The sequence below is a fragment of the Sphaeramia orbicularis genome, chromosome 6, assembly GCF_902148855.1.
Source record: "Sphaeramia orbicularis chromosome 6, fSphaOr1.1, whole genome shotgun sequence".
Lineage (NCBI taxonomy): Eukaryota > Metazoa > Chordata > Actinopteri > Kurtiformes > Apogonidae > Sphaeramia > Sphaeramia orbicularis.
Genome location: NC_043962.1, coordinates 34,253,031 through 34,278,975, shown reverse-complemented (window position 1 = coordinate 34,278,975; position 25,945 = coordinate 34,253,031). Strand labels below are relative to the sequence as shown.

Below are 25,945 nucleotides of genomic sequence, written 5' to 3'. Positions count from 1 at the left end.
GTCTTAAGAGAAGTAAGTGTGATTTTAACAGTATTCTGCCTGGGACTAAATGTGTTGTGTATCTGTAGATCCAAATTGTAATGATAAACTGAGGCATAATACTGTGAAAATTGCACATACTTTTATAAAGAAATTTCAGGTTGTTCATGTTATTTATATTTTTAGGGAAATTTTGTAGATGTAAACACCTCCATACTTTTTTAACTGTTATTATTTTACAGGTCTGGCCCACTTCAGGTCATATTGGGCTGAGTTTGACCCCCCAGCCTTCAGAAAACACACACTTGTAATGCCATTGTGGTCCAGCAGGGGGATTATTGTTGTGGCTGCAGATCCAGGAGGGGAGGAGGAAGGAGACTCTGATAGGAACGTTTCCAAATCTTGATTCCTGTCACTTACTGGTCTAACCCGCTGAGTGAGCGTGGCTTCAGTCAGGCATTTATCTGACTGCCGCAGGAGGACACACCACTTCCCAGAAGTCTGATGGTAAGTCAAGCCTACAACACTTTTGAACAACTTTACGCATTGTGTTTGGACTTAAAAGGTGGAGTTTAAAGAGCTAATCCACTGGTGTTTGTTTTTCTAATGATCTGTAAATGACCCTTCTGTATTTTCTGAGATCATAGTTGATAGAACTAGTTTATAATAGGAGTTAAACCAGTGATCCGGTGCGTAAATGGAATGGAAATCCAGCTTTTTACAGGTGTATCCAAGTCTGGTGGCGCGCACCGGTGCATTTCCTGTTACTGTTTGAAAATATGTTAATCATTAAACATAAACCTTCAGCTTCAGTCAGGAAACAGCCTCCATCTAAAGCACAGGTGTCAAACATGCGGCCCGGGGGCCAAATCCGGCCCGCCAAAGGGTCCAGTCCGGCCCTTGGGATGAATTTGTGAAATGCTAAAATTCCACTAAAATATTAACAATAATTTTAGTTCAAGTTCCACATTCAAACCAGTTCAATCTCAAATGGGTCAGATCAGTAAAATCCAACCCAATAACTTATAAATACTGATAACTCAATTTTTTTTCTCTTTGTAAATGTAAATATTTTCATGAATTTACACTAAAACAAAATATAATTTCACAAAAAATGTGAAAAACCTGAAATATTTTAAGAGAAGTAAGTGCAATTTTAACAATATTCCACCTGTTAATAAATGTTTTGTGTGTTTGTAGACCTGCTGTGATCTGTAAGTTATATATAATGCACCTGTGTAAATGATAAACTGAAGCATAATAATGTTAAAATTACACATATTTTTTCCATTAGTTCATGTTATTCACAATGTTTGAAAGAATAGTTTGCAAATATAAACATTTTCATAATGTAATTTTACTTTTTTCACTCTAAGACAGTGTTTTTCAACCTTGAGGTCGGGACCCCACATGGGGTCGCCTGGAATTCAAATGGGGTCACCTGAAATTTCTAGTTATTGATTAAAAAAACCCAAAAACTTACTAATAAAAAATATATGGTGAGATGAGAGAGACAATCACAATCCATAAAAAACATGACAAACTGTGAAGCTGAAACTGAAGCACTGTGGTACTGTTTATCTTTCAAATGTTCATTGTGGTCGGTTTCAGATGCTGCAGCTCTTTCATAATTCATAGTTTGAGTTCTTGTCTGTTCAGTATTAATTTACAGGCTTGTAAATCCAAGCTGGACTGACTGTACATATCCTGAACAAGGAAAATAAAATTCTCACTTTGTGCAGCAATCTACACCTGGCTTTTCTGCCTCCATCCATAATAATATACATTATGTAGCCTAAATGTCGTCTAAAATTAATGTTTATTTGCAACATAGTACAGCAAACTATTACATGATCATAAACAAATTAATTTTAGCAAAAAATGTCTCCGTTTTGAATGTCTGGGGTCGCCAGAAATGTATGATGTTTAAAATGGGGTCACAGGCCAAAAAAGTTTGGGAACCAATGCTTTAAGTCATAGAGAAAAGTTTGGAGTTGACATTATTTATATATTATTATATATCATATATATGTTATTATTTTACTGGTTCGGCCCACTTAAGATCAAAGTTAGCTGAATGTGGCCCCTGAACTGAAATGAGTTTGCCACCCCTGATCTAATGGTATGATTCTTTTTTGTGTCATAAAGTGAGGGGACTCTACTGCAACTCTGCTTTTTCCATAAGATGTCATGGATCCTCGTCCAAGGCGCACAGAACCGGTCCAGAGACATGACGCACAGGTCTCTGACCTCCCCATGCCGCTCAGAGATGATCTGGACGCGATGCACGTTTATGAGGACCTGGAGGTGTTCCATGGGGATGAGGAGCATGTGTATGAGAGGTCCTTCTCTGGAATTGTAAACATTACTCAGCCCCAGCCCAAGCCTCAAACCCGCATCCAGAGCCAGGGTGGAGGACTGAACACTAACCCAGTACCACAGCGCACTAATGGTCCAACCCAGGCCCAGGCCCCTGTCGTCCCCCTCAGGCCCAGGTTCTCTGTTGGAGACTTGCCAGGCAGACAAGGCCTTCAACCCCCTCCTCTTCCTCCCAGGACTCGAGTCCCCCTGAGTAGGAACAGAACTCGCTTCTCCTGTGAACTCACTGTGCCTGTCCAAAAACTGAGCCGATCCAGGACAGAAATAGACAGTCATGTGAGTATTTGTCCCAGTGGAGACACAAAGCTCTTTTATTATGGAATAAGTTGACCTACATTTTAAAAGTTGCTCAATCAAAGTCCTAAATCTTTGGTTTTGTTTGTCATATTTTTCCACTCCAGGATCCATGGAGCATCACACTAACAGATTGTCCACAAGGCAGCACCAGGAGCCTGGTCTCTTTTTCATCAGCAGCCTCCAAGTAAGGAAGACAACACACTTGTCATAGGTTTAATTGGAAATATTATAACACTTAGAGCAAAAAAAACAAAGGGATAAACCAGTAAAACCCTCTATGAGTCATTTGTTTTGCCCTTCAGACTGTTCAGACTTCCTTTTACTGTTCCATTGTCTACCGGTTCCATCTGTCCTCACCTTCTTTTCAGGCTGGTGTCGCGGTACAAACACACAGACAGCGTTTATAACTCCGGTATGGTGTGGGGTCGACTGTTCTGCATCCACCCTGCACTGTTGCAACAGGTGGTGGTCACTGTGAACGTGTCCACAGACTGGGACAGTCACCAGCTCCCCATCCCCACCACGGGTAACATTTACTAGCTGATCCATGTATCAGTAAGGTCTTTCCTGACTGATTTATCATTTTTGCAGTGACAATCAAGTATTTTTCTATATTTAATTTACTGGAAGCAGATGTTCATGAGAGCTCAGAGTAAATTCTGTGGTTATTATATCAAAAAAAAGTGACTTTTTTAGGAAAATATATCATTAACCGAATATAAAAATAAGTCTACAACTGAGCGTCTAAATGTATTACATCTGATGACAACGAAAAGCTGGAAAACTGCATTTTTTTTCTCAATTATGTCAGTAGATGTAGCAGTTTAAGGATTAGTAGTTAAAATATTATTAAAGATTTTAGGTCAATAGATACATTTGGTCACCAGCAGAAATTATTTTTGCATTGTGTTGATATTTGTTTCCATTCAGATGTAAAACAACAACCAAGTATTTCCTTCACTACTGTCATATTTTATGCTGTATTAGATTTTAATGACAGTTCTTTAACTTTTATTAGTACCTGTCGTTATCTGAAGTTACTTTATATATTTCATTAAAAGGCTTCATGTGTTGAAAAAAAGAGAAATGATAGTAATAATGAATAACAAAATTAAAAAGATGATGCAGGTGGATTCAAGAACAACTTAAAGGGGTCATATTATGCTGAACCCACTTTTATTAGTCTTTGTGTACTTGTGTATTTGGACCCTAATAGTTCATAAAGTTTGAATTTGAACCCTCCAGGTGCTGCAAAGCTATCTTTATATTCATTTTGGCAAAAATCAAGTGGATTTCCACAACCTGTTTTAATTTCTGCTTAATTTGTTACGTCTATAACTAGTTACATCATGACATTTGCACAAATAAGGTCAAGACTTCCGACGAACATTTTTCTGAGCATGACATAATTGTTTGTCAACAGCAGCGGTTGTAGTAAAAACTGAAAATATGTCCAAACTTCGAGCCAATTACCTAAAATGTTCAGTTGTTGGTTGAATGGGACAGAGCAGCACAGCCAACAACCTGGAGGGGGCGGGGCATGAAGTGGCTCATTTGCATTTAAAGGCCCAGCGCTGAAAACGGCCTTTCAGGTGTCATTACTCAGAAATAGGGTTGAAGATGGACCTGTGGAGTTGAATTAATGAAGAATTCAGACCCAAGCATAGCATTTACAGTTTATGTAGACCCTGGGGTGCTGAAAAGAGGGGGTAAACATGACAAATTCATGAGGCCCAGTATTTGTGTGGGGCCCACAGAGCAGTGGAGGGGGCCCGGTGGATATAGAAGTTGTGACAATTTCGTGTAAGATCCGCTGTATAAGAGAGGTGTAGAAGTTGGGAGGCGAATGTTGAAAGCGTGTTAAGTTTCGTTTTCATGGTATCATAAGTGACGCTGTTTATGGACCGCACCCCCATGTACATAACCCCCCCCCCCACCGATCCAACAGATTGAGAAGATAGTCAAATTCTGTAGGGTGCACAACGATTATGCTTTCATGGGGCCCACAACTGGTAGTAGCGCCCCTGTGTAAACCACAGGGACATGTTTTAAAATGCATAATTCCATTTAAAAGAAGCAAAATATCACTCTTTTAACATTGTGCATGTACAAAATCTAAGGCTACAAAGGGAAAGAAAAAAGTCATAATACTAATAATGACAAGAAAATAAATGAATAAATTCGTCTTTGTTCATTTTTTTCATTTACAAACTGAACACAAAACAGTATTTATCTGAGCTCAGTGTTCGTTGCCAGTAAATGTCTCCTCTGTTCAGTGTCTTTAACAGTAGCATAAAAGAAACAGACAGTTGATTCATTAAATGTCCGTATTTGTGCGCCAAGTAGTTGTCAGCTTAAATTTTATTATGGTGAATGTGGAAATGTTGGGTATATTTAATATTTTTCTTCTTTTTGCTCTTAGTCCTTGGCCTGAGCTCATTGTTGATGTTGGCAGAAGTGTGTGGACTCTGAACTCTAATCTCTTTCCCAGTGAACAGATCAGTCAGCAGTCTGATTGATGAAATCTTCCAGCTGTTGGATCTGACTCGCAGCACCAGCGGACATTATGTTTTAAAGCTGTGTGACTCGGAGGAGTATCTCCATAAGTGAGTCAGTGTGTCGCTGTGGTTTCACGTCACCTGAACCTGTCAGAAACTTGACCTGTTTAAGTCTGTGTGTCTGTGTTTGTGTCCTCAGTGAAGAACTCCTGGGTGTGCACGAGACCATTCAGATCTACAGCAAGTTTAACCTGGCCGTGCCCCTGCGACTTCTCCACATCAATAACTTCACCCACTGTCTGGCCAGGGATGTAAGTCCACTTAACACCTTCTCACTTTCTGTGTACAAATCATTTACCAGGACGGGGCTGGTCTGACTTCAGTCTTCAAATGCTGCCTTCACATACACCTGCGCCTTGCTTGGCTTTTGGCCAAACCTGTTATTTATCAGGGTGGAGGTTTTTACAGCTACAATAGCCTGGAGTTCTTGACTTTGTTCTGTTTACACATCACGTCATGAGTGATGGCATTAAGCAGGAAGAAACACACACAATACAAGTCGACATGGAGTGTTCTTATACAGGGGTCAGGGCTGGGCAATATGGAAAAAAATCATATCACGATTTTTTTTTTTTTTTTTTTTCATATCAGATGATATCAATATGTATCACAATATAAATCTAATCACTATTTTTGTCAAGCTGAAATTTTCCGTTATTCATAAGTTAGTTGTGAAGACATCAGAAGGTTATTTTGATTTAAATATGATTTATTTTCTGTCAGAGGTTGAACATGACAGATGTGCTGAAGAACATTCTACAGCTGTTTCAGAGAAATAAAACTGGTGCATATATCTAAAACTAAACTAAAAGTCTGACCAGCAGGCAAAAGCTTTCAAGTTTTAAAAGAGAACACAAACAAAACAGACCATCTTCGCCAAACAATGCCAGGGATATATAGGGGGGGGGTGCAACGTAAATCAAAAGTGAAACTTAACATGCTTTGAACATCCGACTCCTGGCTTCTATGCCTCTGTTGTACGCCGGAACCCAAACAGTTCACACCCTACTTTTCAGTAACCCAGTCACCCGAGTTCTCGATCAAATTTTCTCCTGGAGGAACACTCATTACCTCCCTCTGTAACCCGAACATTAGCGTGTGTGCTGCGGCTGCTCTTACTCCTGTACTCAACCTAACTTGACATGGCTCTAGTGTGATTGGTTAGGTGCGTCGATACTTAATTATGATTGGCTGTTCTTATGTCTGTCAAAACATGGACGAGTGAATTCTATTGAAATTGTATCGAGCATGTCTCATATTTCTAGTAAGGAAAATTTATTTTGTGATATATATCATATCGTTTTATCGGCCAGGCCTTACAGGGGTGGAAAAAAGTTTTTGGACATCATATGTATTTGTGATATATTTCATTAAGAATCACTATGAAGTCATTGAACCATTCTCCAAACCCACATGTTCCCTTCTGCACATGCTCTGTTCAGTCAAGGTCAAAACTGGATGTTTCAGCAACGTAATGAAATGCATCCAGGACATGACATGTTGAATCTGTCAAGTACTTTAATTGATTGATTGATTGAAGCAGGCAATCTGGCCAATAGGTCAAAAACACATGTCATAATAATAAACTGAAGTTCAAAGACAGATTTAAAAGAATAAATTACAGTAAGCAGTAGTTTAGAGCAGTGGTTCTTAACTGGTCTGACTTCAGGACCCACTATCCCTCCTCACTGACAAGCCACGACCCAGACTGATAACAGTTAAACTACTCAAATGTATTTAATAAAAAGATGGTTTGTTTTGAACCTGAGATAATACAGAATATCACAGTATGAAAACACAGAAGACAAGTTTAATGATAAACCAAACTGACCAGCAGGTGGTGATGCTAAATATGGAAATATCCCCTTTAATACTTAACCAAAACTAAAAAGTGAACTCAATTAAAAATTTAAAGAGCATTCAGTCACTTATTCAAGAATCAAACACACTTTTGTCCTCAATGTAGGTAAAACCATACCTGCTGGATTCGTTGTCATACCTGAGTTTCACCATGACATGAATAGAAACTTGTGGGTTTTCTTTTATGCTGTGAAATGTCTGGTGTTAATTAGCATCACAGCACATTAGCGCCACCTACTGCTGAATGAACAGCACTCAGCTCCATCCTACTATAATGCACGTTCTGTGTCCAGGCGTCCGATGTCTGATCGATGTTGCAGCGCAGGACGGCATTTGTACTAGTTTTCCTCAGCCTTCACAGGCCTGATTGCCACCAAACTCGGCAAATGAATAAACATTGCCTGACTATCTACTAGGCACAATTTTATGACCATATTCAAATGTTATGAGGTATGCCAGGCGATTTTAGCCTCTCATGCTATTGTACAATGACACCACAGGCACAATGCTGCTAGCACACACACACACACACACACACACACACACACACACACATTACCTCGGACCAGGTCCCAGCTCACCACAGACCTTCACAGGCCCGATCGCCACCAAACTCGCCAAATGAATACAAACATTACCTGACAATCTACTAGGCATAATTTTATGTCCGTATTCATATGTTGTGAGGTATGCTGGGCGACTTTTTCCCTCTCATGCTATCGTACAATGGCACCACAGGTACAATGCCGCTAGTAAAAAATAAAGCACAGGATTAGTTTTTTAGCATTATTTTTTGCCCAGGCAAAAGCCCAGACCCACTGAAAAATGGGCTTGCGACTCACTTTTGGGTCACGATCCACCAGTTGAGAATCACTGGTTTAGAGGATTGTAAACACTTTATTATTATTTTTTTTATTTAAACAGTTGTTGTTGTAGGTCATAGTAAATCTGTTTCTTGTTAACAATAATAATAAAAAAAACTCATTTGTATTTGTTTGCACCTGTCTGACGCAGCCACACCTTTTGAAACACAAAAAAGACTTTTGAGATTATGTCAAATTTTAATTGTGTTTCCACTACTATTTGTGTTATAATACGAATTCCTTCATTATTCCCCATGCTTTTCTATCATTACTTCATAAAGGGTCCTCCATAGATGTCAGTATTTCAACCTGTGTCTCTTTTCTAAGGGGGAGGATGACAGGACTCCATGCCAGCTTTTCCAGCTCTTGCGTCCGGTCTCTGTCTTCAACGCCTGCAAGTAAGATATAAAAAAAATCACATTGCAGTTATTTGACAGATATTGAGGTTGTAATGTTAGAGGGGAAGGATTTTTGCTGGGATCTGCACCAAACAAGCAGTTTTCCTCATGTTTAGACAATACATGGACAATAATTGCACCTTTATCAGAAAAATGTTATATTCTACCTTCCATTTCAGTACTTCAGTTAATTTTCCACCCTACAGACCACGTCCTGCAGCCCACATCAGATTAAAATTGCGACTTCTATTCAGTGGGTCATGTGTCAACCAGTGTCTGTTTGTAGGAAAACATTAGCGACGGCAGCTTTACTTTGTGTCTTCGTGCATACACGTCTAGTATCTGTTTAACCTTTTCCTTTCCCTCAGGTTGAGCCTGCAGGACGTGCTCAGCAGCTTCAACAAAGAGGTGATGGAGCTGATGAGAAACAAGGTCAGTTTATTTCATTTATTTCATTTAACCAGGAAAAAGCTCATTGAAATTAAAAATCCTGGCCAAGACAGCAGCAGCAGAAGTTACACAAAATAGAAATCACAGCCATACATCCACACTAAAAATATACATAAAACACAATAAAGTCACTTCTAATATCATACATAAAACACTAAACTAAGAACATACATGTAAAACATCACCAATAATTTAAAAGGGGCTTAAAGTATAACAACAATGTTCAATAAAGCATCTCAAAGTAGAACCTGATTCAATCAATTAGAAAAACATCTACATCCAGATTTATTCTTTTCCCCGCTGATTTAGAATGATTTTGAATGTATTTAAAGAGACCAGTTCCTTCAGTTTTATCTCCTTCTGTAGGTTGTTTTTGGTTCACTTTGGGTTTTGATTTCAGAACACATTCACTGGGACATCTTTTTTGTCTCATAATGCTTCTGTAGTGTCGCAATAAGGTCCATATATATATATATATATATATATATATATATATATATATATATATAATATTGTTTACATCCATAGTTCATCATCAGGCTTGTGACAGAATGGTTCAGGGAGAATGAGACAACATTTTCACACATGGATTAGCCTCCATAAAGTTCAGACTGTAATTCATAATATTTTTTTCCACCCATAGTTGCATTAATTTTAGATTTTTGATGATGGAGAATTGGACCGCTGCATCAAATTATATAACTCTAACTGATGCAGTAAGTAGACTCTAATTTGGGATGGGATGAAGACTTGATACAGCAGTCTGATTCTCCATCATCAAAAATCAAAATTAATGCAACTATGGAAGGAAAAAATATTATGAGCAGCACATAGCAGCACAGCCAACAACCTGGAGGGGGTGGGGCTAGAAGTGGCTCATTTGCATTTAAAGGGCCAGCGCTCAAAACAACCTTTCTGGTGTCATTACTCAGAAATAGGGTTGAAGATGGACGTGTGGAGTTGAATTAATGAAGAATTCAGACCCAAACATAGCATTTACAGTTTATGTAGACCACAGGGAAATGTTTTAAAATGCATAATTCCATTTAAAAAAGCAAAAAATCCCTCCTTTCAGGGCGACGTCAAGAAAAGGTCAAAAAAATTGGTTCAAAAAATTCTGGTCAAAAAAATTAAATTACAGTAATCTACACCAAACTTCTATTTTTTGGTAGGTAATTACTTCTAAATTCAGGAAAATATATTTTGAAATGACAAAAAAATTGAGGAGTTTTATGAGTGTGAATGCTTGGAAAGTGACAAAGTTTTCTGCCGTCATTCTGGGTTCATTTTATAAACTCTCATACATAAGCTAAATTTATTCCAAATACATTGGTATTTGAATATTATATTATTTATGCCATATTCTAAACACACAATGTTCAAAATTAATATATGCATATATCTGTGCAAAATACATTTAAGTATAATGTTAATATTATTTGTATGTTGTAAATGTTGTTTAAAAAATGCGTATATTGATAACTGAAATAAAAAATCTTTAATTTGATATTTATTTTTGTTGCCCATCCGTGACGCTGCCATTTGTCAAAACTCTTGCTATTTAGGTATGACTAAATATTTTTTTCCTCTAACCAATTATTAGGTTGTAAAATAGAGGGTTTAGGTATACACTGAATACATTTTAGGATGAAAATGCTAGGAACTTTGTAATTCTTGCAAAAAATAGACATTTTTTTGTCCATCTGTGACGCAGTAGTTCTGGATATTTTTCATTTAAAAATATTTTAAACTAAATTTTGCCCTTTGAGTATGTTTAAGATGGCATTTAGACCTTTCCAATTATGTGTAATATTTGTTTTAAACTTATCTGGTTCAAAATTTATGAATCAAAAAGTAGTGGGCTGTCCATCCGGGACACCCTTGACCTCGCCCTTCAACAATTTGATGCAGTGGTCCGATTCTCCATTGTTAAAAATCAGAAATTAATGCAACTATGGATGGAAAAAAAAAATTAGGAACCTTATTGTGACACTACATAAGCATTATGTGACAAAAAAGATGTCACAGTGAATGTCTCCTGTAATTAAAGCCAAAGGTGGTACAGTCAAATATTGCATGTGTGACTTTTTTTTTTTTGCCGAGCAGTATATGATATAAGCAGATCTAAAATACATTTATAGATAAAAGAATACCAGTGTTTTAGTCTGCATGTAAAATGAGCTGTCCATTTACTCAAGCGTATAAAAGACAAGTCTGAGCTCAGTACAGTACAGATGCATTACCCACTGTGAAGCTGCAACAACAGCTACTACTCCATGTGTTGGAATATAAATTAGAGGGAGGCATTGTGAACCGGCTGTGGGTTATTTCATCTTGTCTCCAGTCGGGGGTGAATGTAAATGTGCTGGTGGACCACGTTCGCACCATCAGCAATCTTCTGTGTGGGATTTCCAGTCAGGAGTTGGAGGACGCCATCGGCATGCTCAACAGAATTAACCCAACGCCTCAGGTAGGAAATCCCATTCATTTGGCACATTTTACCAGTGACGGTTTTTAGGCTGTTTGCCATTTGAGTCTGTGCTTAGTACAGTGGAATATTGCCATGAGCTACTTTTATTTAATAGCACTCTTCTTGCATATTAACATTGAATTGTGCGGTTGTTTTGTAATTAATTGCAGAGAATTTGCAGTATTATTATTTCCCACTTCAGGGAAAATAACACTAGACTATGTTTCCTCATTTTTGACAGACAGGTGAGGAGATATCTGCATGTGAAACCGGTGAGTCACTATTACTCAGCAGTGCTTGAACTTCCATGAAGACGTACACTCACAGTCAATGAAAACTTTGAGACCATATTTTCTGACATAATTTTTATTTTGAAACCCTAAACTGGAATTTTTCATATGAATCATTTGTTTAGGATATTGGCATACAGAAACAAAAATCTAAAGTTTCAAGAATAATTTCAAAACAGAAAACTTAACAAAAGAAAATGGCACCTGCCAAACACAAAGTCACAACAGTAGTGGTCCTGATCGGGCGTTGTCCCTCTCTCTCACCCTGGACGCAGTCTATCATCAGCAGAGCCTGTGGTGTTGTGGTGTTCAACCAGGTTTCTGATTGTGGTTTGGGAACAGCCCATACATACGCCCGGCTATATCACTGGAGCTCAAAGCGGCCTCCACCATACCCAGTGCCTGGAGACGTTGTTCACGTGATAGACGTGGCATGATGCCGTTCACTGGACTAACAATGGTGGCCTTTTTTGGGCCTTTATATAGGCCTTCAAAACCAATCCTCAAATTGTGCAGATACCCACTGAGTATTCCTCAGTGTATATTTGGTCCACTTTTGCAAAGAGACCAACCCATGTGCAATGACAACATGACAACTCATCATTATCTCAACTACCTGAGCACTAAGTCGTCAATAAATCCACAATGAATAATTACAACCCCCTACAAGTACAAATATGCAGACATTTCTACCTCAAAGTTTCTACTGACTGTCAGTATATATGATCATTTAGTTACTGAGTGTTTCTATCAGCCCCGAGGCGCCTTTGAATGCCTCCATTTTTGTGTGTAAAATGAAGTTTGTTTGTTTTTGTTTTGTACTGTAGCTGTACTCATGCTCCACAAGTCTCTACAAAAATTGCTGCAAATCTTTTTCGACAACTTCCAGTCAGACTTCAGAGGTCTGGGGGTCACGTATAAACATGAAATCTGCGACATTGAGTACAACAGTGAAATTTTGCAGTTCAACATTGCTGCTCTGTACAAGCTCCAGCGCCCTTGGATGGCTACGTATGTATGCATTTACAGTCGCGGAAAAAATTATTAGACCATCAAAAGTCATTAAAAACAATGGTTATACAATCAAGTACTAACTCCTGTGTGTATCATGTGACTAAACAGACAGAAAAGAAAACATGGAATGCCTAAAAGCACTGTTTTTATCAGTACAATGCCACAGCTACTGATGTAAGAACTGAAGGGGTTTTGGTTATTATCAAGAAAACATGGAAAATGTCTAGATATCAGCTCTGAAACTAAACTCCTATGAGCTATTTTTGTTGTTATCTTTATATTTGTCCAAACAAATGTACCTTTAGTTGTACCAGGCATTAAAATTAACAAGAAATTGAAGAAAACAAGGGGTGGTCTAATAACTTTTTTCACAACTGTATTATCCCACAGATACACACATTGATGCTCCACAGATGCACAAGTTACCAGATCTAATGATGCATTGTTTTTGTTTGTTTTAGCTTTGAGTGCTTCTCCATTTCCTGTGACTTGACGTATGTAGATAAGAAGATCTGCGAGACCAGCGTTTCTGAAAATATAAGCACTGCCTTGGCATTTGGAAACAAGATTCAGTGTAACCGCATGTAAGGGAAAGATCTGGTAGAATTTACTGCAACTTATTTTATGACATTTAATGTAACCTTTTGTTTTGGTTTTGGTTTACATTAATATTGCATTGTCAGTGATAAGGAAGTTCTAGTGAATCAGCAGAAATCATCCTTAGATGTGGATGAGGTGAACAGAAAAAGTACATGTATGTCTAATATGATGAACTGTGTTTTTTTTAGGATGGTGTTTCCTGTTCCAGTGAATCAGCTGCAGTATGAGTGCATGTTGACATTTCATCTCATGGGCTCGAAGCGAGGAAAGAACCCAGAGCTGTTGGGTTGGGCTGTACTACCCCTGTTCAGTGACAGGTGGGTCGTCCATAACACTGTTCACACCTTGGTACTACAGTACAAACAAAAAGTTAAGGATTTTTTTTTTATTTTTAGGCTTTTTTTTTCAGTTGGGATTCTTGTACAGCACTATTTACTTTTTTGTGGGTGAATTGAATTGAAACACATTTTTTGAATGACCAGACATAGTTTTATTTACAAATGGCAAAAATTACCAAAAAATGACAAAAAAAAAAAAAAAAGAAATATCCTTAATTTTTTGTTTGTAGTGTATTTAGTTTGTTAAAAGCATGGTCATTTTTGCACTTTTATAGTCTGAGATAGAATTATTGTTGGGTTTCACACTTTAGTCCCATAATGTTTTAATGAAACTGTCCATGCAAATGTATGGAAACATACACTCTACCTTTTTTTGTTTCTGGTGTCACACTGAAACAAGTATTCATTACATCAAATATTTGACTGTAGCTTTGAAACAAAAAAAGAAAAGAAAAAAAAAACAGAGAGAGACTTGTAGCCGCAGTAACACAGGTATTTCTTGTGATGAAGTAAACTGACTTCAGTTTGTAAAAACCTTGGCCCTCCTCCATGTCAGTCTTAGTAGAACAGTAATATGATCTTTCTTTTTTTTTGTTTTTTGTTTTTTTGTTTGACATTCATTGTTGACATATTGTATTTTTACTGTTACACAAGATCATGTACCCTCGAACTCAAACATGAGAATGATATTGTTTTGTTCTGTTGTAAAATCTTCAGTTACAGTTTTTGGCTCATTTTAATGTTATTTTTTATTTGGCTCATTTTAAACTTCTTGTTTCCTGTTTTTCAGATTTTTAATTTAGCAAATTGGTTATTTCATTATTTTACTTTTTCCCTCTGAGTTATTATCTTATTTATATTCTTTTTAAGTCTTTGCATTTCCATCCTTGTATGAATTGCATGAACATACACAGTTACAGTGTGTAGTCTAGTTTTTAACACTTTATTTGTCATATACTGTGTCTTTCTAGGACTCTGGTGAATGGGACCGTCCTCCTCAGTCTGTCATCATTATCAGAGCTGCCGGCTGCTCCGTCTCCAGCTCTGACCGACAGCCACAGAAGACCTGCCGGAGTCCTGCTGCAGGTCGGTAGCATTAGACAACACTGCCCCCTGTTGACTAAAACTAAAACTAACCCTGGTTGATGCTCCTGTCTGTCCTCAGCTGGACTTTGCAGATGAGTTTGAGTGGAAGTATCAGAGGCCCATCGCACTTCCTGGCTCTGCTACTTTCTCTCAGCCTTGTGAGGAGCTGCAGAAGAAGCTATTAGACGTCTCCAAAAAACCTTGCCTGTGCTTGTAAGTCAAATAACTACTACAAGTCTGTGCAGTTCTGTGGTGCAATGAGGTTTATTGTTTATTCCAGTGCATAATGTTTTTTTTTCTTGCTGTTGGTAATTTAGTTCTCTCACCGCTTCTTCTTCTTCTTATCATTATTATTATTATTATTATTATTATTATTATTATTATTATTACATACTTATATTACTTGTATATTCTTGTTATTGACTACTATTACTATTATCCCTTTAATATAACTTGTATTCTGTGATTATTAAACTATATATATACATATACACACTGTGCATACAACAATATTATAACATAACTAGCGCATTGACCCATGGGAATCCACGGGTTCTAGAAGTAGTAGAGTTGATCAAATGGGGAGCTGAGCTAAGCTTACTGGTGTAACACACAGATTAGGAAGAAACAGAATGGCCCTCATTTTGGTTTGTATTGACATTGACGTGGACCATAGACTCTAAGCCCATTGTAATTTTAAAAACAACTAATAACTCCAAAAGTATTGGTCATATCAATACGCTGTTTTGTTTTGATCCTTGACCCAAAATACATAAGTACTGCAAAAGGCACAGGCTAGATCTGTCCAGTTTATCAGTTATAAAGCAGATACACATACACACACAGAGGTCATTTGGCTTTTATAATATAGATAAACTACTTATTATATTGTTGTTATTACTACTTTGCCACTTGTTTCTAATACTACTTTCCAATGTGCAATTGCAATTTTTCACTATTGTTTTTTATAGTTATTGTATTACTTTTTCGTGTGGTATTTGTTGTGTGTATATTAGGTGTTTGTGCTGCTTTTGGAACTTCAGCTTCCTGAGGGCTCTGCCCAACGGATCAGTAAAGTTCTATCTAACCTAATCTAATCTGATCTAATCTACAACCCCTATTACTTCTGGCATTAACACTGTATGATATTCTGGAATGTTTTTTAAGTCTGTCTGAAAATGAGAAGACCTTCCTCTGGAGTAAACGCTACTACAGCGACAAGACAACCACCTTCCTCCATCTGCTGCTGGGTGGAGTTGAACACTGGCGGCCTGAGGACTTAACAGAGATCTATACGGTGGTGGATAAGTGGTTGATTCATCTACCGGAGGAGGCCCTGTTCCTGCTCAGTGACAGGTCTGTTATATACAGGAACATAAAAGGAACCTAATGAAAGCACAGAGGTGGACGTACAAACGACAGATGCATGTTTGTTGACAGAATATGTCTTTCTAGTTTCCATGATCAGACTGTGCGCAGAACTGCTGTTCAGTACTTTGAACAGATACCAGATGGGGAACTGGAGACGTTTCTACCACAGCTGGTCCAAGTAAGTACATGGACACTCATCACTATCGGTTACACACTTAGACTTAAACAGTACATTCATATACCAGGGCACAGGTCTTGAAAGTCTTAAAAAGTATGGAATTTTGATACTCTGTTTACCAGATTTCTAAAAGTCTGGAATTTTGTGTGAAAGTCTGCATAAAATATTGAAAAAAGTTTATCTCATAGTCAAATTTTAGAGTATGCTCAAAGGCACATAATCTTATGAGATAAGAAATACATGAAGAAAGCAGATAAAAAACTAGATAGGATGTCAGTAACCGGTACTGGAATGATTCTAGTGAAACTTGTTTGTGCGATATCCATGCACTTTTTTTTTATGTTTAAAAATGTTTCTGTCAATAAAACATTATTTACTGTGAATTAGGCATTCATTCAGTCATACATTTGTTAAAATGAGCTTTTCTACTACACACAACAGGTACAATCTCAACCAAAAAAGTAAGCACACAAGTATAAAAGTACATGAAGTCACACTCTTGGGGGAAAAAAATAGCATTTTTGAAAAAGTCTGGAATTTTTATTTGAATAAAGAACAAACACCCTGACATACACACCATTTAGTGAAGTGTAAAGTAAATTCATTCCACTTTATCATTAAAAATATCTTTAATTAGTACTGGGCCATATTCTAAATAACAGTTTATTGGTTTATATTATCTTCTTGGCCCACTATAGATATTTTGTTTTGAACAATAAATCAGGGTTTTCTGCACGTCCCCCAGTGTAAACAAAACCAGGTGCTTCTCAGCTCTCAACACATGAAAAAAGCCAGAATTGTGTTGAAACATCAGTTCTGCTTATATGAACCACTGATCAGTGTTCTGCAGCTTTTTCCTTTCTTTTAATGCCAAAGCTTTAGCATTTCTTGTGTATTTAATTTCTGTTGTATTCTACAGTTCTTTCATGCATACTTTTTACTTCATACGTATCATTTTACAAGGCCTTCATTTAATGTTTTTATATCTTCACAGTCATTGCAGTACATCCTTGCAGCAAAACTATAATTGTTTGTAGACAGATATATTTTATATGACACTGGGTAGCACAGTCTGCAAGTTCCATGTATCTGCTGGTTTGGTAAGTCGTCCTCTGCTGCAGGCTCTGAAGAGTGAGTGGGAGTTAGATGGACCTCTGGTTATGCTGCTGTTGGAGAGATCCGTTAAAAACATCCGGATCGCTCAGCAGCTGTACTGGTAGGCAGCACACTTAATGATCTTGAAACGATTTTATTGTACAATGTAGTTTATTTCCCGTATAGTATAACCCTAACCCTAACCCTAACCCCTAACCCTAACCCTAACCCTAACCCTAACCCAGTGAAATGTTACAGTTACTTGCTCTTCATTTGCTGTTAGGCTGTTGGAAGACGCCCACAACGACCTCCACTACCAGAGCTGGTTCAGTAAGGTGCAGGCAGCGTTACGACACTGCTGTGGACACGCTCTGAGACAGGAGCTGGACAACGAAAACCGCCTCGTCTCCATCCTCATGCAGGTGGCTGAAAAAGTGCGCAGAGCTGACAAGACTCGACGTGAGGTCTGTAAGAAGTCTTTGTCTCCAACTGTTTTCTAACCACACTGGTGCACACCTTATCATAAAATTCACAGCCTGGCAACAGTGTTTACTTAGCTTTTGTATGTAGGCAGAGGCGTGGTAGGTTACATAATCGACCATTTCACCACAGAAAATGATAAAATATCACATTGAAGTGTTATTTGTATTATTTGAAAAGCATGCAAACTGAAAAAAACCACAGTCCAAGTGTTCATTTGGTCATTGTTGCTGCTTATTTTGTCTTATTTGTTTCATTTACTGCAGAACATTTTAAGTAAAGAGAAGTTGAAGATTGCAGACTTCTTCCAAAATGGGCTAAGCTGTTGTCTACCACTAGATGCTGCAGTTCGTGTAAAGGCTGTGGACTTAGATGTAAGAATGTTACACAGCATGTTACACCTCTGTATCGGTAATCTTATCTCATCTACCACACACACCCTTTTCACCTTGTATTCGCTGCTTCAGGCCTGTAAGTTCTACAACTCGAACGCTGCTCCTCTCGGGATCTCATTCATCTGTTCCGACCCTTTAGCCAAGAACGTCAGCGTCATCTGCAAGGTGAGCGTTTAATGTGATGTTTATTGATCCACATTGATTTTCATGTTCCCTCCAGAAGGATATTAATGCATATGACATTTAGCTAGTGCTGAGGCTGTCTTTATCATACAGTCACATGTGTCATTCAGACAGGAGATAACCTGCAGCAGGACATGCTGGTGCTACAGATTGTTCGTATCATGGACCGGGTGTGGCTTCAGGACGGACTTGACATGCGGATGGTAACCTACAGGTGTCTGTCTACGGGAAGAGCTCAGGGTCAGTTTTGATTAATAATGTTATTGAATGTAGAGAATTAATTACTTTTGTTTTTTTTTACATATACGATTTGCAGCTCATGTTTGTGTGTTATGTGTTTGTCAGGCCTGGTAGAGGTTGTTCCAGAGGCGGTGACCCTGGGGAAGATTCAGCAGAAGTGGGGTCTGGGCGGGACCCTTCGAGAGGACACGCTGGAGAAATGGTTTCACATGTGGAATAAAACAAAGGAAGACTATGAGAAGGTTAAGACGTCATCACCGCTGGCACAATGCTAATGTTGAGATTAGGTCTTTGATCACTTTGTAACAATCTTTCACTGTGGATGTGCAGGCTGTGATGAACTTCATCCACTCGTGTGCAGGTTGGTGTGTAGCCACCTTCATCCTGGGAATCTGTGATCGCCACAATGACAACATCATGTTGAAACACAGTGGGCACATGTTCCACATCGACTTTGGCAAAATCATGGGCAATGCGCAGAAGTTCGCAAATATCAAAAGGTAAGCAGCATATTGAATAAGATGATTTCTTTGAGAAGGAAGAAGTTGAGGAAAACAGGATCTGTGCAGGTCATTAAGCTCATCTAAAATCCAAAATAAAAATACAGTCGACCTTAACCCATAAAGACCCAAACAACCACTGTCGACCAAAACCATCTACTGATAAAATGTTTAATATCTGTTGATCCACTAATCCTATCAATACATGGAAATAATTGGGGTAAAGTGCAGTTAGTCATCTTTTCATGGTCATCAGATATGACCCATTTAGACGTTCAGAGGCTCCATAGTGAACATGGAAACACCATCTTCTGCAACAATCATTCACCAGTAAAACTCATGGAATTGGATCAATGACAGTGGATGGAGACACTTGTTTTACATTCAGTTAATGATATCTTTGCTGAAAAAGTCACTTTTTCTTCAGTTTTGTCTGTTTTGATATAATAACCTTTGAATTTACTCTGAGCTTTAATGAGCATTTACATGAGCAATAAATTATATATAGGAAAATACATGACTTTTGTTAACAAATGCAAGATGTAAAGAATATCATAATAAATAGTGACAAATCACTTCAGAAAGGTTAAATTGAGAGAAAAATTAATTTGAGAACTGCCACAAAAGTAGAGCTGAGTCTTTATGGGTTAAAGTTGATTTTTAACAGAATTTGGAGAATTTGTATTGAACACACTGTAATACAACTACAAAACAAAACCACCATGGAGCCAATAACCACTAATGCAAACTGCAGCCTGGTCAGAATTTATCAGCACCCACCCACATATTGTCACGATTTGGCGTTTAGGCTGACATGGGGCCTCCTCACGTCAAAACACAGCTACTTCTAAATGCAATGGAAGCAATTTTTGTTAGTTACCTTCGTCTAACATATTGGTAAGTAAAATGCTTGTTGCATCTTTTACAGGCATTCGAGTCACATGGGAAATCAGAAAAAAATATGAAGCCATTGTGAATTTGTCCAACAATTCTAAGAGTTTGTTTTTTTTCTTTTGCATCATTGATTTTTTTTTTTTACATTATGTAGAAAGTGCAGATGTTAAACTAATACTGCCAAGTCAGTTGTGTTAAAAGGCCAAGTAAAACCAGACATATGATACACAATAAAAACACAATTTTTGGCAATAGTGTCATCACAATTGGAGCAGAAAGAAAAGGTAAAGATGGTTTTCTAAGGGAAGTGCTTGCAAGCAGAAAGTAGAATGACATGTCACCACATTTCCTATTGGTGTAAAAGTGCACATCAACCAATCAGATGTGGCATACAGTGACACCAGATTGTTTAGAAAGTTTTATATCTGAGGCATTGTTTGCATTGTCATGTCAATAGTTGTGTATAATTTTTTGTAATTATTTTTTTGAAGTATTACATTTTTAAGTTCTGTCTAACTTATAAAAATGGTTTGTTCAACTTGTTTTTGGTGGAAAACAATAAAGAATCAAACTTTTTTCCTACTTGGATTTCATGCTTTTTGTGTGATTTTAGGTACAATGTGTTAATATAACATGTCAAATGTAAACAAATAATTGTAAAGTCACACAGGTGAGTCTGTGCTGAAAAAAAATTACACCAAACAAAGCAAGGTAAACAGTTTTTTTAATGAGAAATATAAAGGAAAAATAAAAACTATTCAGAAAATGGCCAAAATACCCTCAGACTCCTAAGGATGACAGCCTTCAATAGAACAGACACCCAGTAGTATATACTATTCAGTAATATTTGAATAATAATGGATTAACTGTTTACACTTTATTTACTGGCAGAGACCGATCACCATTCATCTTTTCATCTGAGATGCAGCACTTCATCACAGGTGGAGGTCAGAAACCTCAGCGTCTGCATCGCTTTGTGGAACTGTGCTGTGAAGCTTACAATATAATTCGAGGGCGTTCAGCGCTGATCCTCAGCCTGATAGAGCTGGTAAAGTCCAAATAACACCACAGCGAGACCAACGTCGTTATAACATGTACATGGAGATGATCTTTAACAACACACTTATGGTTCCCAGATGCTGGGAGCAGGAATGCCTGAAGTGAAGGACACCAGTGTCCTGCAGTACGTCCAGAACAACCTCAGGCCCCATGACACAGACCTGGAGGCCACATCCTACTTCACAAAGTAACCAGTTTCTGTTTCAGCATGTGTATCGTTCCTATGCTGTTTCTTCCTGCAGCATCGTAATATTTTGTCTGTATTGATGTAGGAAAATCAAGGAGAGCATGGGCTGCATTGCAGTGAAGTTTAACTTCCTGACACACAGCATCGCACAGGGGAAGAAACCAGAACCTCTAAGTCAGGATGGCATCCCTGCCCCGAGCACCAACATCCAAGAAGCTGTCATCCAGGGATACACTGCCAAGGGAAAAGATGTGGTGAGGCTCCTTGTCTCTCTTTGTACCCTAGTTATTCAACCTAAGTTGTTTTTCTTATTTTTATGCTTCATTTTATAACAAAATGTCAGTGAGAATTTGCCTGATTCACTAAAAGCCTAGTGTTAGATCCTTATAGCCTGGAGAGGGTTGAAACACTGAAAACAGACAGCAGGTTCACACACACTTGTTCTGAGATTAATAACCTGTGGCAGGGTGTGCTGTCACTCAGCGCCTCATAGGCAGCGATGCCGCTGTGTTTGGAAAGTCTTCCCCTCGCTCCTCAGAGTCGAGGGAGGGAAGCTACTTGTGGTTGTTGGCATTTCACTGCGCTTTGATCAGAAAAGGCCTCCTGTTGTTAGACTTATCTGTGGGGAGGCTCGGATGGAAAACCTTGTCAGTCAGCAGAAGCACAGAAGGATGCTAACATTCATCCTCAAGCAAAATTAAAGGCAATAACAAATAAAAAAGGTTTCAGGTACCCACATAAAAGCAGTAGAAATAAAAAGGTGTCTCTGTATCATAAAAATTTAATAAAGAATGTTGGAACTTTCAGTCATTGCAGTACAAAAAAACACGATCACTTCCCTGTACTCTGTTTTTTTTAAAGTTGTCTTTGCTAGAAATTACTTTTATATGCAAACATAAAAGAGATGAAACAAAACAGTGCAACCTAGTACATGATATTAAAACCCTTTTCCTAGAAGTATGTTAAACAGTTTGTTTTGCTTGGGTTTAATTCTTATGTCTTGAATAGACACAGAAATAGGCAAAATATTTTGATAAAAACAGCTCCTCATTTCTTCAGCTTGCAGTGACAAAATTCTTCTTATTAATTTTTTTTTGTAGCTCTATAATTTAAGAGTTACCATTGATGATGGGTTTCTGACCAGCGAGATGACATTCGGGGACTTTGAGCTGATCCATAAGCAGCTGCAGAAGTACTTCATAGAGTCGACACTGCCTCAGTGAGTAAAAAACATACACATCTTTTTCAACATCATATAGTATTTTGAAGAATTACAATAGATTTTGCTGGTTGATAACGGCACCTCCTTCCCTGTAGGTTCCCCAGGTGGTTTCAGATGTCCTTCACCCACAACAGGAAAATGTCTCTGCTGAATAAATACCTACAGCAGCTTTTTGAGGGACCCTGTAAAGGAGTAGGTGTTTCATCTCACTCTACAGGATGCTCTGTGTTCTCTCTCACTGACCTTTTGTTACTTACAAACATCTCTCGCTCTTAACTGCAGAATGAATTTGTATGTAGCTTGTTTCTGGACGGCCCCAAGAAAGTCCATGAAACTTTGGCAAGAGGTAATTTTCTGTTTTTAAAATAAATACCATGTTAAACCATACCATACCATGTTAAAAAAAATGAGAGACATATTCTGTGTTACTGGCACTGATGCTTTGCTTCTTGGCAGGAGCCTGTCCACAGATCCAGCTCTACATTTCTTACTCTGACTCTAAACTCTCAGTGTTGATAAAGCACTTGAAGAACATTGTGAGTTTGCTTCTGTGCTATTCATACATCAGTTACAGCCTTTAGCATTAGGGAGAAAAGGTGAAAGTATAAATATTGACTGCCTTCTCTTTCTTGTCTTCACAGAAACAGGCTAATGGCACTAACCCGGACGCCTATGTGGTCACACGTTTAAGACCTGACCCTCAACAGCGCTCCAAGAGAAAGACAAAAGTGGTCCGCAATAACGACAACCCCTTTTTTAATGAGCTGGTATTGTACCATTTTTCCTTCCAACTTTCTATATGTATAATTTAATATAGAAAAGAAGATATTGAATTACCATGTTTCTTTTGCTAACTGACCTTCTGTAGGTGTGACAGAATCACACATTCCTATAATTCATTCATTAAAGCTTCAGAAGTCTTTTTCATCCATTGTGACCTTTCAGTTTGCACTGTATTTCAAGAGATTGGTGAGAAAACTAGACTTCTATAACTCCTCTTGGCTCTGTTTTCTGACTTTGGCCAATCACCAGCATCCCCTAACCATAATATTTTTTGCTTAATTCTTTGAAAGGGCATTGTATTCTTTATCTTTAAGGGGACAGCCACATTAAAAGGTTGTGTATGTTTAATTCGACAGTTTATTTTCCTCATTTCTTTCTATTGTAGTTTTAACCTTGTGCAGTAAAATAATAGAGCAGCCACATTGTTCTGTGGATAAGAAAGCAGATTTTTTTTTTGCATCTTTTACACATTTAATCCTTTATAAGAAGCTGCACTGTCACGCAAGTTCTACATTTTCTCTGTAAATGTCTTTGATATGTTCTTTTAAGTTTGCTCTGCCTGTGGCACTCTCTTGTCTCTGTGATCTCAGCGTTTCACCCAGCGGACTCTGACCAGCAGCCTCCCACGTACTCGACAGATACTTCTCATTATCATTTATGTAGCAAAATGAAATGGAGAGAAGAAGTGGTGAAGAAGAAGCTGAAAAATTACATCTGAAATGTATTTGTCTCCACAGCTGGAGTACTGTAATGTCCCGATCCTGTATGGGATGGTGCTGGAGGTGACAGTTAAGAGCAAGAAGACGTTTGTGGCTGCAACCAACATTAGACTGGAGGAGGGGCTGCTCGACAAAGAAAAATGGTTTCTCCTTGGGAACTGTGCGATCTGAATTCAGATGGCTGTGCTGTGGGTGTGTTGCCAGCAGGGGGAGCAGCTACATTGGGACAACAAGTTCACAAGCGTTTTTCTAGACTCTTTAAAGGAGACGAATCACCCTGAGAAGTAGAACTGAACTCTCATTTATTCCTATTTATCAAATGCAACTTAACCTCACTCCAGAGCTCAATAGAGTGGCAGCTGATGGGGTTTTTTGGACCGAGTTACAAAGCTGAAGACTTAAAAGGAGATTGTTTACAGTGGCTGTGGTAGTGATTCTTAATGCAATATACTTTTTTTTTTGTTTTTAAATGTTGATCAAATGAAGTTTGCTCATGAAATAATATTTTAACTGTGGCCTTGGTGACGGTAAAATGTAGGAATATTGTCCTATACGTAACATACTTGCACTTTGGTTTGTGGAATGACTTGGTTTTCCTCATTGTGAGTCTAAACAGTCCCTGTCAGTGTGTGTGTGTGTGTGTGTCCAGAACTGCCAATATGACAGATTAAGGAGGAGGTGATGCAGCGCTGTTGGAGCAGCCTGCCCGTTACCTGCTCAGACTGACTATGTTTGTCCCTTTGGGCTGTGTCAGATGGACGTCCTTGACCGGTGGATTTAGAAGGGGGAGGAGGGTGAGAGTGTGTGCGTGTGTGTGTGAGTGTGAGTGTGCGTGTGTGTGTGTGAGTGTGCGTGTGCGTGCGCGTGTGTGTGTGTGTGTGAGCAGGATGACAACTGTGTCTTTCTTTGCCCGAGGCGCTGAGTTAACACTCTGCCCCTCATTCCACCCTTTGTCTGATCATCAGTTGCATTCAAATCCAGCTCCACACATACATGCACAAACACGCAAAAGCAGACTTTGACATGGCAAAGCAAAAACCACAGAAAAAACACCCCCACCCCCACACACATATACTCACTCTAGATGAAGGCAGGTCTTCATGTTATCTTAATGCCATCCTCCTGACAGGCCTGCTGACCCGTACTCTCCTCTGCCTCATTCATAGGATTTAGCGATGAACAAGGATAGGAATAGACTTCCCTGCACTGGATTTGGTTCAATAATGTATACCTCTGTGAATGCTATTTATATTATTCCCTGCTGAGTCTCTTGCAGGGAGGTAGGCTTAGAAGCCCTTGCTACGCTTTCATTGTAGTGTTCATGGACTACTAATGTGTCCTGGCATTACTCATCACTTTCAGCTCTAATTAAAAGACATGCGTTGTTTTGGAAGAGGTGATGAAGACAAAATAGTAAAGTTCCTGAGGATGTTTTCAATCGTCCTCTCAGCCCAGGAGATACCACAGTGGTTGCACTTCTATCAATGATTAATTATTAAATAAAAAAAAAATAGTATTTTACCCCAGGGTTTTTCTTTTTTGAATTTGATTATAACAAAGCAGAGTATCTTTTCAGGCCTGCTGGAACCCTCTGGTCTTTTCCTCTGCAGCACACAGTGCAGGCAAAATCTATTTTCTGACAATAAAACTGGTATTTATATCTGAGGAAATGGTGCTTTGATTTATTTATATATTTGCTGTTGTTGCTGCATCAGCCACGCTTCTCTGTCTGTTGGCGAGGTATGTGTGTAAGTCTGATACGCAGAGCTGTTTCTAGGAATACCATACAAAGATGAAGAGGGAGGCTGAATCCAGACTGCATCCATCTCGGGACCGGAGAGGCACCCAGCGGTAGCCTGGAGGTAAAAAAAAAGAGAGGGGGGGTTAGAAAAAAAAAAAGCAAACAAAACAAATCCTATCACAAGTATGGTAAATACATGAGGAGCATATAGAAATACAGGAACATTTCCATAAATACACAGGAGTTGAACCTTCTCTGCTGACATGCAGAATGTACGGAAATACAATAATGGTCCCTCAATGTCATCTGATGTAAT

The 25,945-nt window shown here is 38.4% G+C and overlaps 2 protein-coding genes across 2 annotated transcripts in view; one reads left to right on the top strand and one right to left on the bottom strand.

Moving 5' to 3' along the window:
* The first annotated feature begins 398 nt into the window (after positions 1-398).
* Positions 399-25,553, top strand: pik3c2g (phosphatidylinositol-4-phosphate 3-kinase catalytic subunit type 2 gamma). The gene is made up of 33 exons (XM_030135758.1): positions 399-486; positions 2,128-2,634; positions 2,760-2,839; positions 3,024-3,181; positions 5,147-5,261; positions 5,353-5,464; positions 8,264-8,334; positions 8,703-8,766; positions 11,129-11,254; positions 11,496-11,526; positions 12,372-12,555; positions 13,020-13,142; positions 13,347-13,475; positions 14,468-14,582; positions 14,662-14,795; positions 15,750-15,938; positions 16,038-16,131; positions 17,253-17,347; positions 17,510-17,690; positions 17,973-18,080; positions 18,174-18,266; positions 18,395-18,524; positions 18,630-18,766; positions 18,855-19,024; positions 20,810-20,966; positions 21,055-21,164; positions 21,250-21,418; positions 22,265-22,383; positions 22,482-22,578; positions 22,669-22,732; positions 22,843-22,922; positions 23,028-23,153; positions 23,907-25,553. Exons 2-33 carry the CDS (start codon positions 2,170-2,172, stop codon positions 24,057-24,059), a joined length of 4,179 nt encoding a protein of 1,392 aa, XP_029991618.1. The 5' UTR covers positions 399-486; positions 2,128-2,169; the 3' UTR covers positions 24,060-25,553.
* The window catches only part of LOC115420502 (1-phosphatidylinositol 4,5-bisphosphate phosphodiesterase zeta-1-like), a 54,077-nt gene continuing 52,482 nt past the window's right edge, over positions 24,351-25,945 (bottom strand). Inside the window, exon 12 of the mRNA XM_030135773.1 lies at positions 24,351-25,744. Coding sequence (XP_029991633.1) covers positions 25,662-25,744 — 83 coding nt within the window. The 3' untranslated portion in view covers positions 24,351-25,661. The remainder of the gene's footprint in view (positions 25,745-25,945) is intronic.

Bases quoted from the DNA above. Each gene is read 5' to 3' on its own strand.
- pik3c2g (XM_030135758.1), top strand. From the start codon at position 2,170: ATGGATCCTCGTCCAAGGCGCACAGAACCGGTCCAGAGACATGACGCA. The intron at 2,840-3,023 runs GTAAGGAAGACA...CCTTCTTTTCAG, and splicing joins TTTTCATCAGCAGCCTCCAA to GCTGGTGTCGCGGTACAAAC. The intron at 22,384-22,481 runs GTGAGTAAAAAA...CCTTCCCTGTAG, and splicing joins ATAGAGTCGACACTGCCTCA to GTTCCCCAGGTGGTTTCAGA.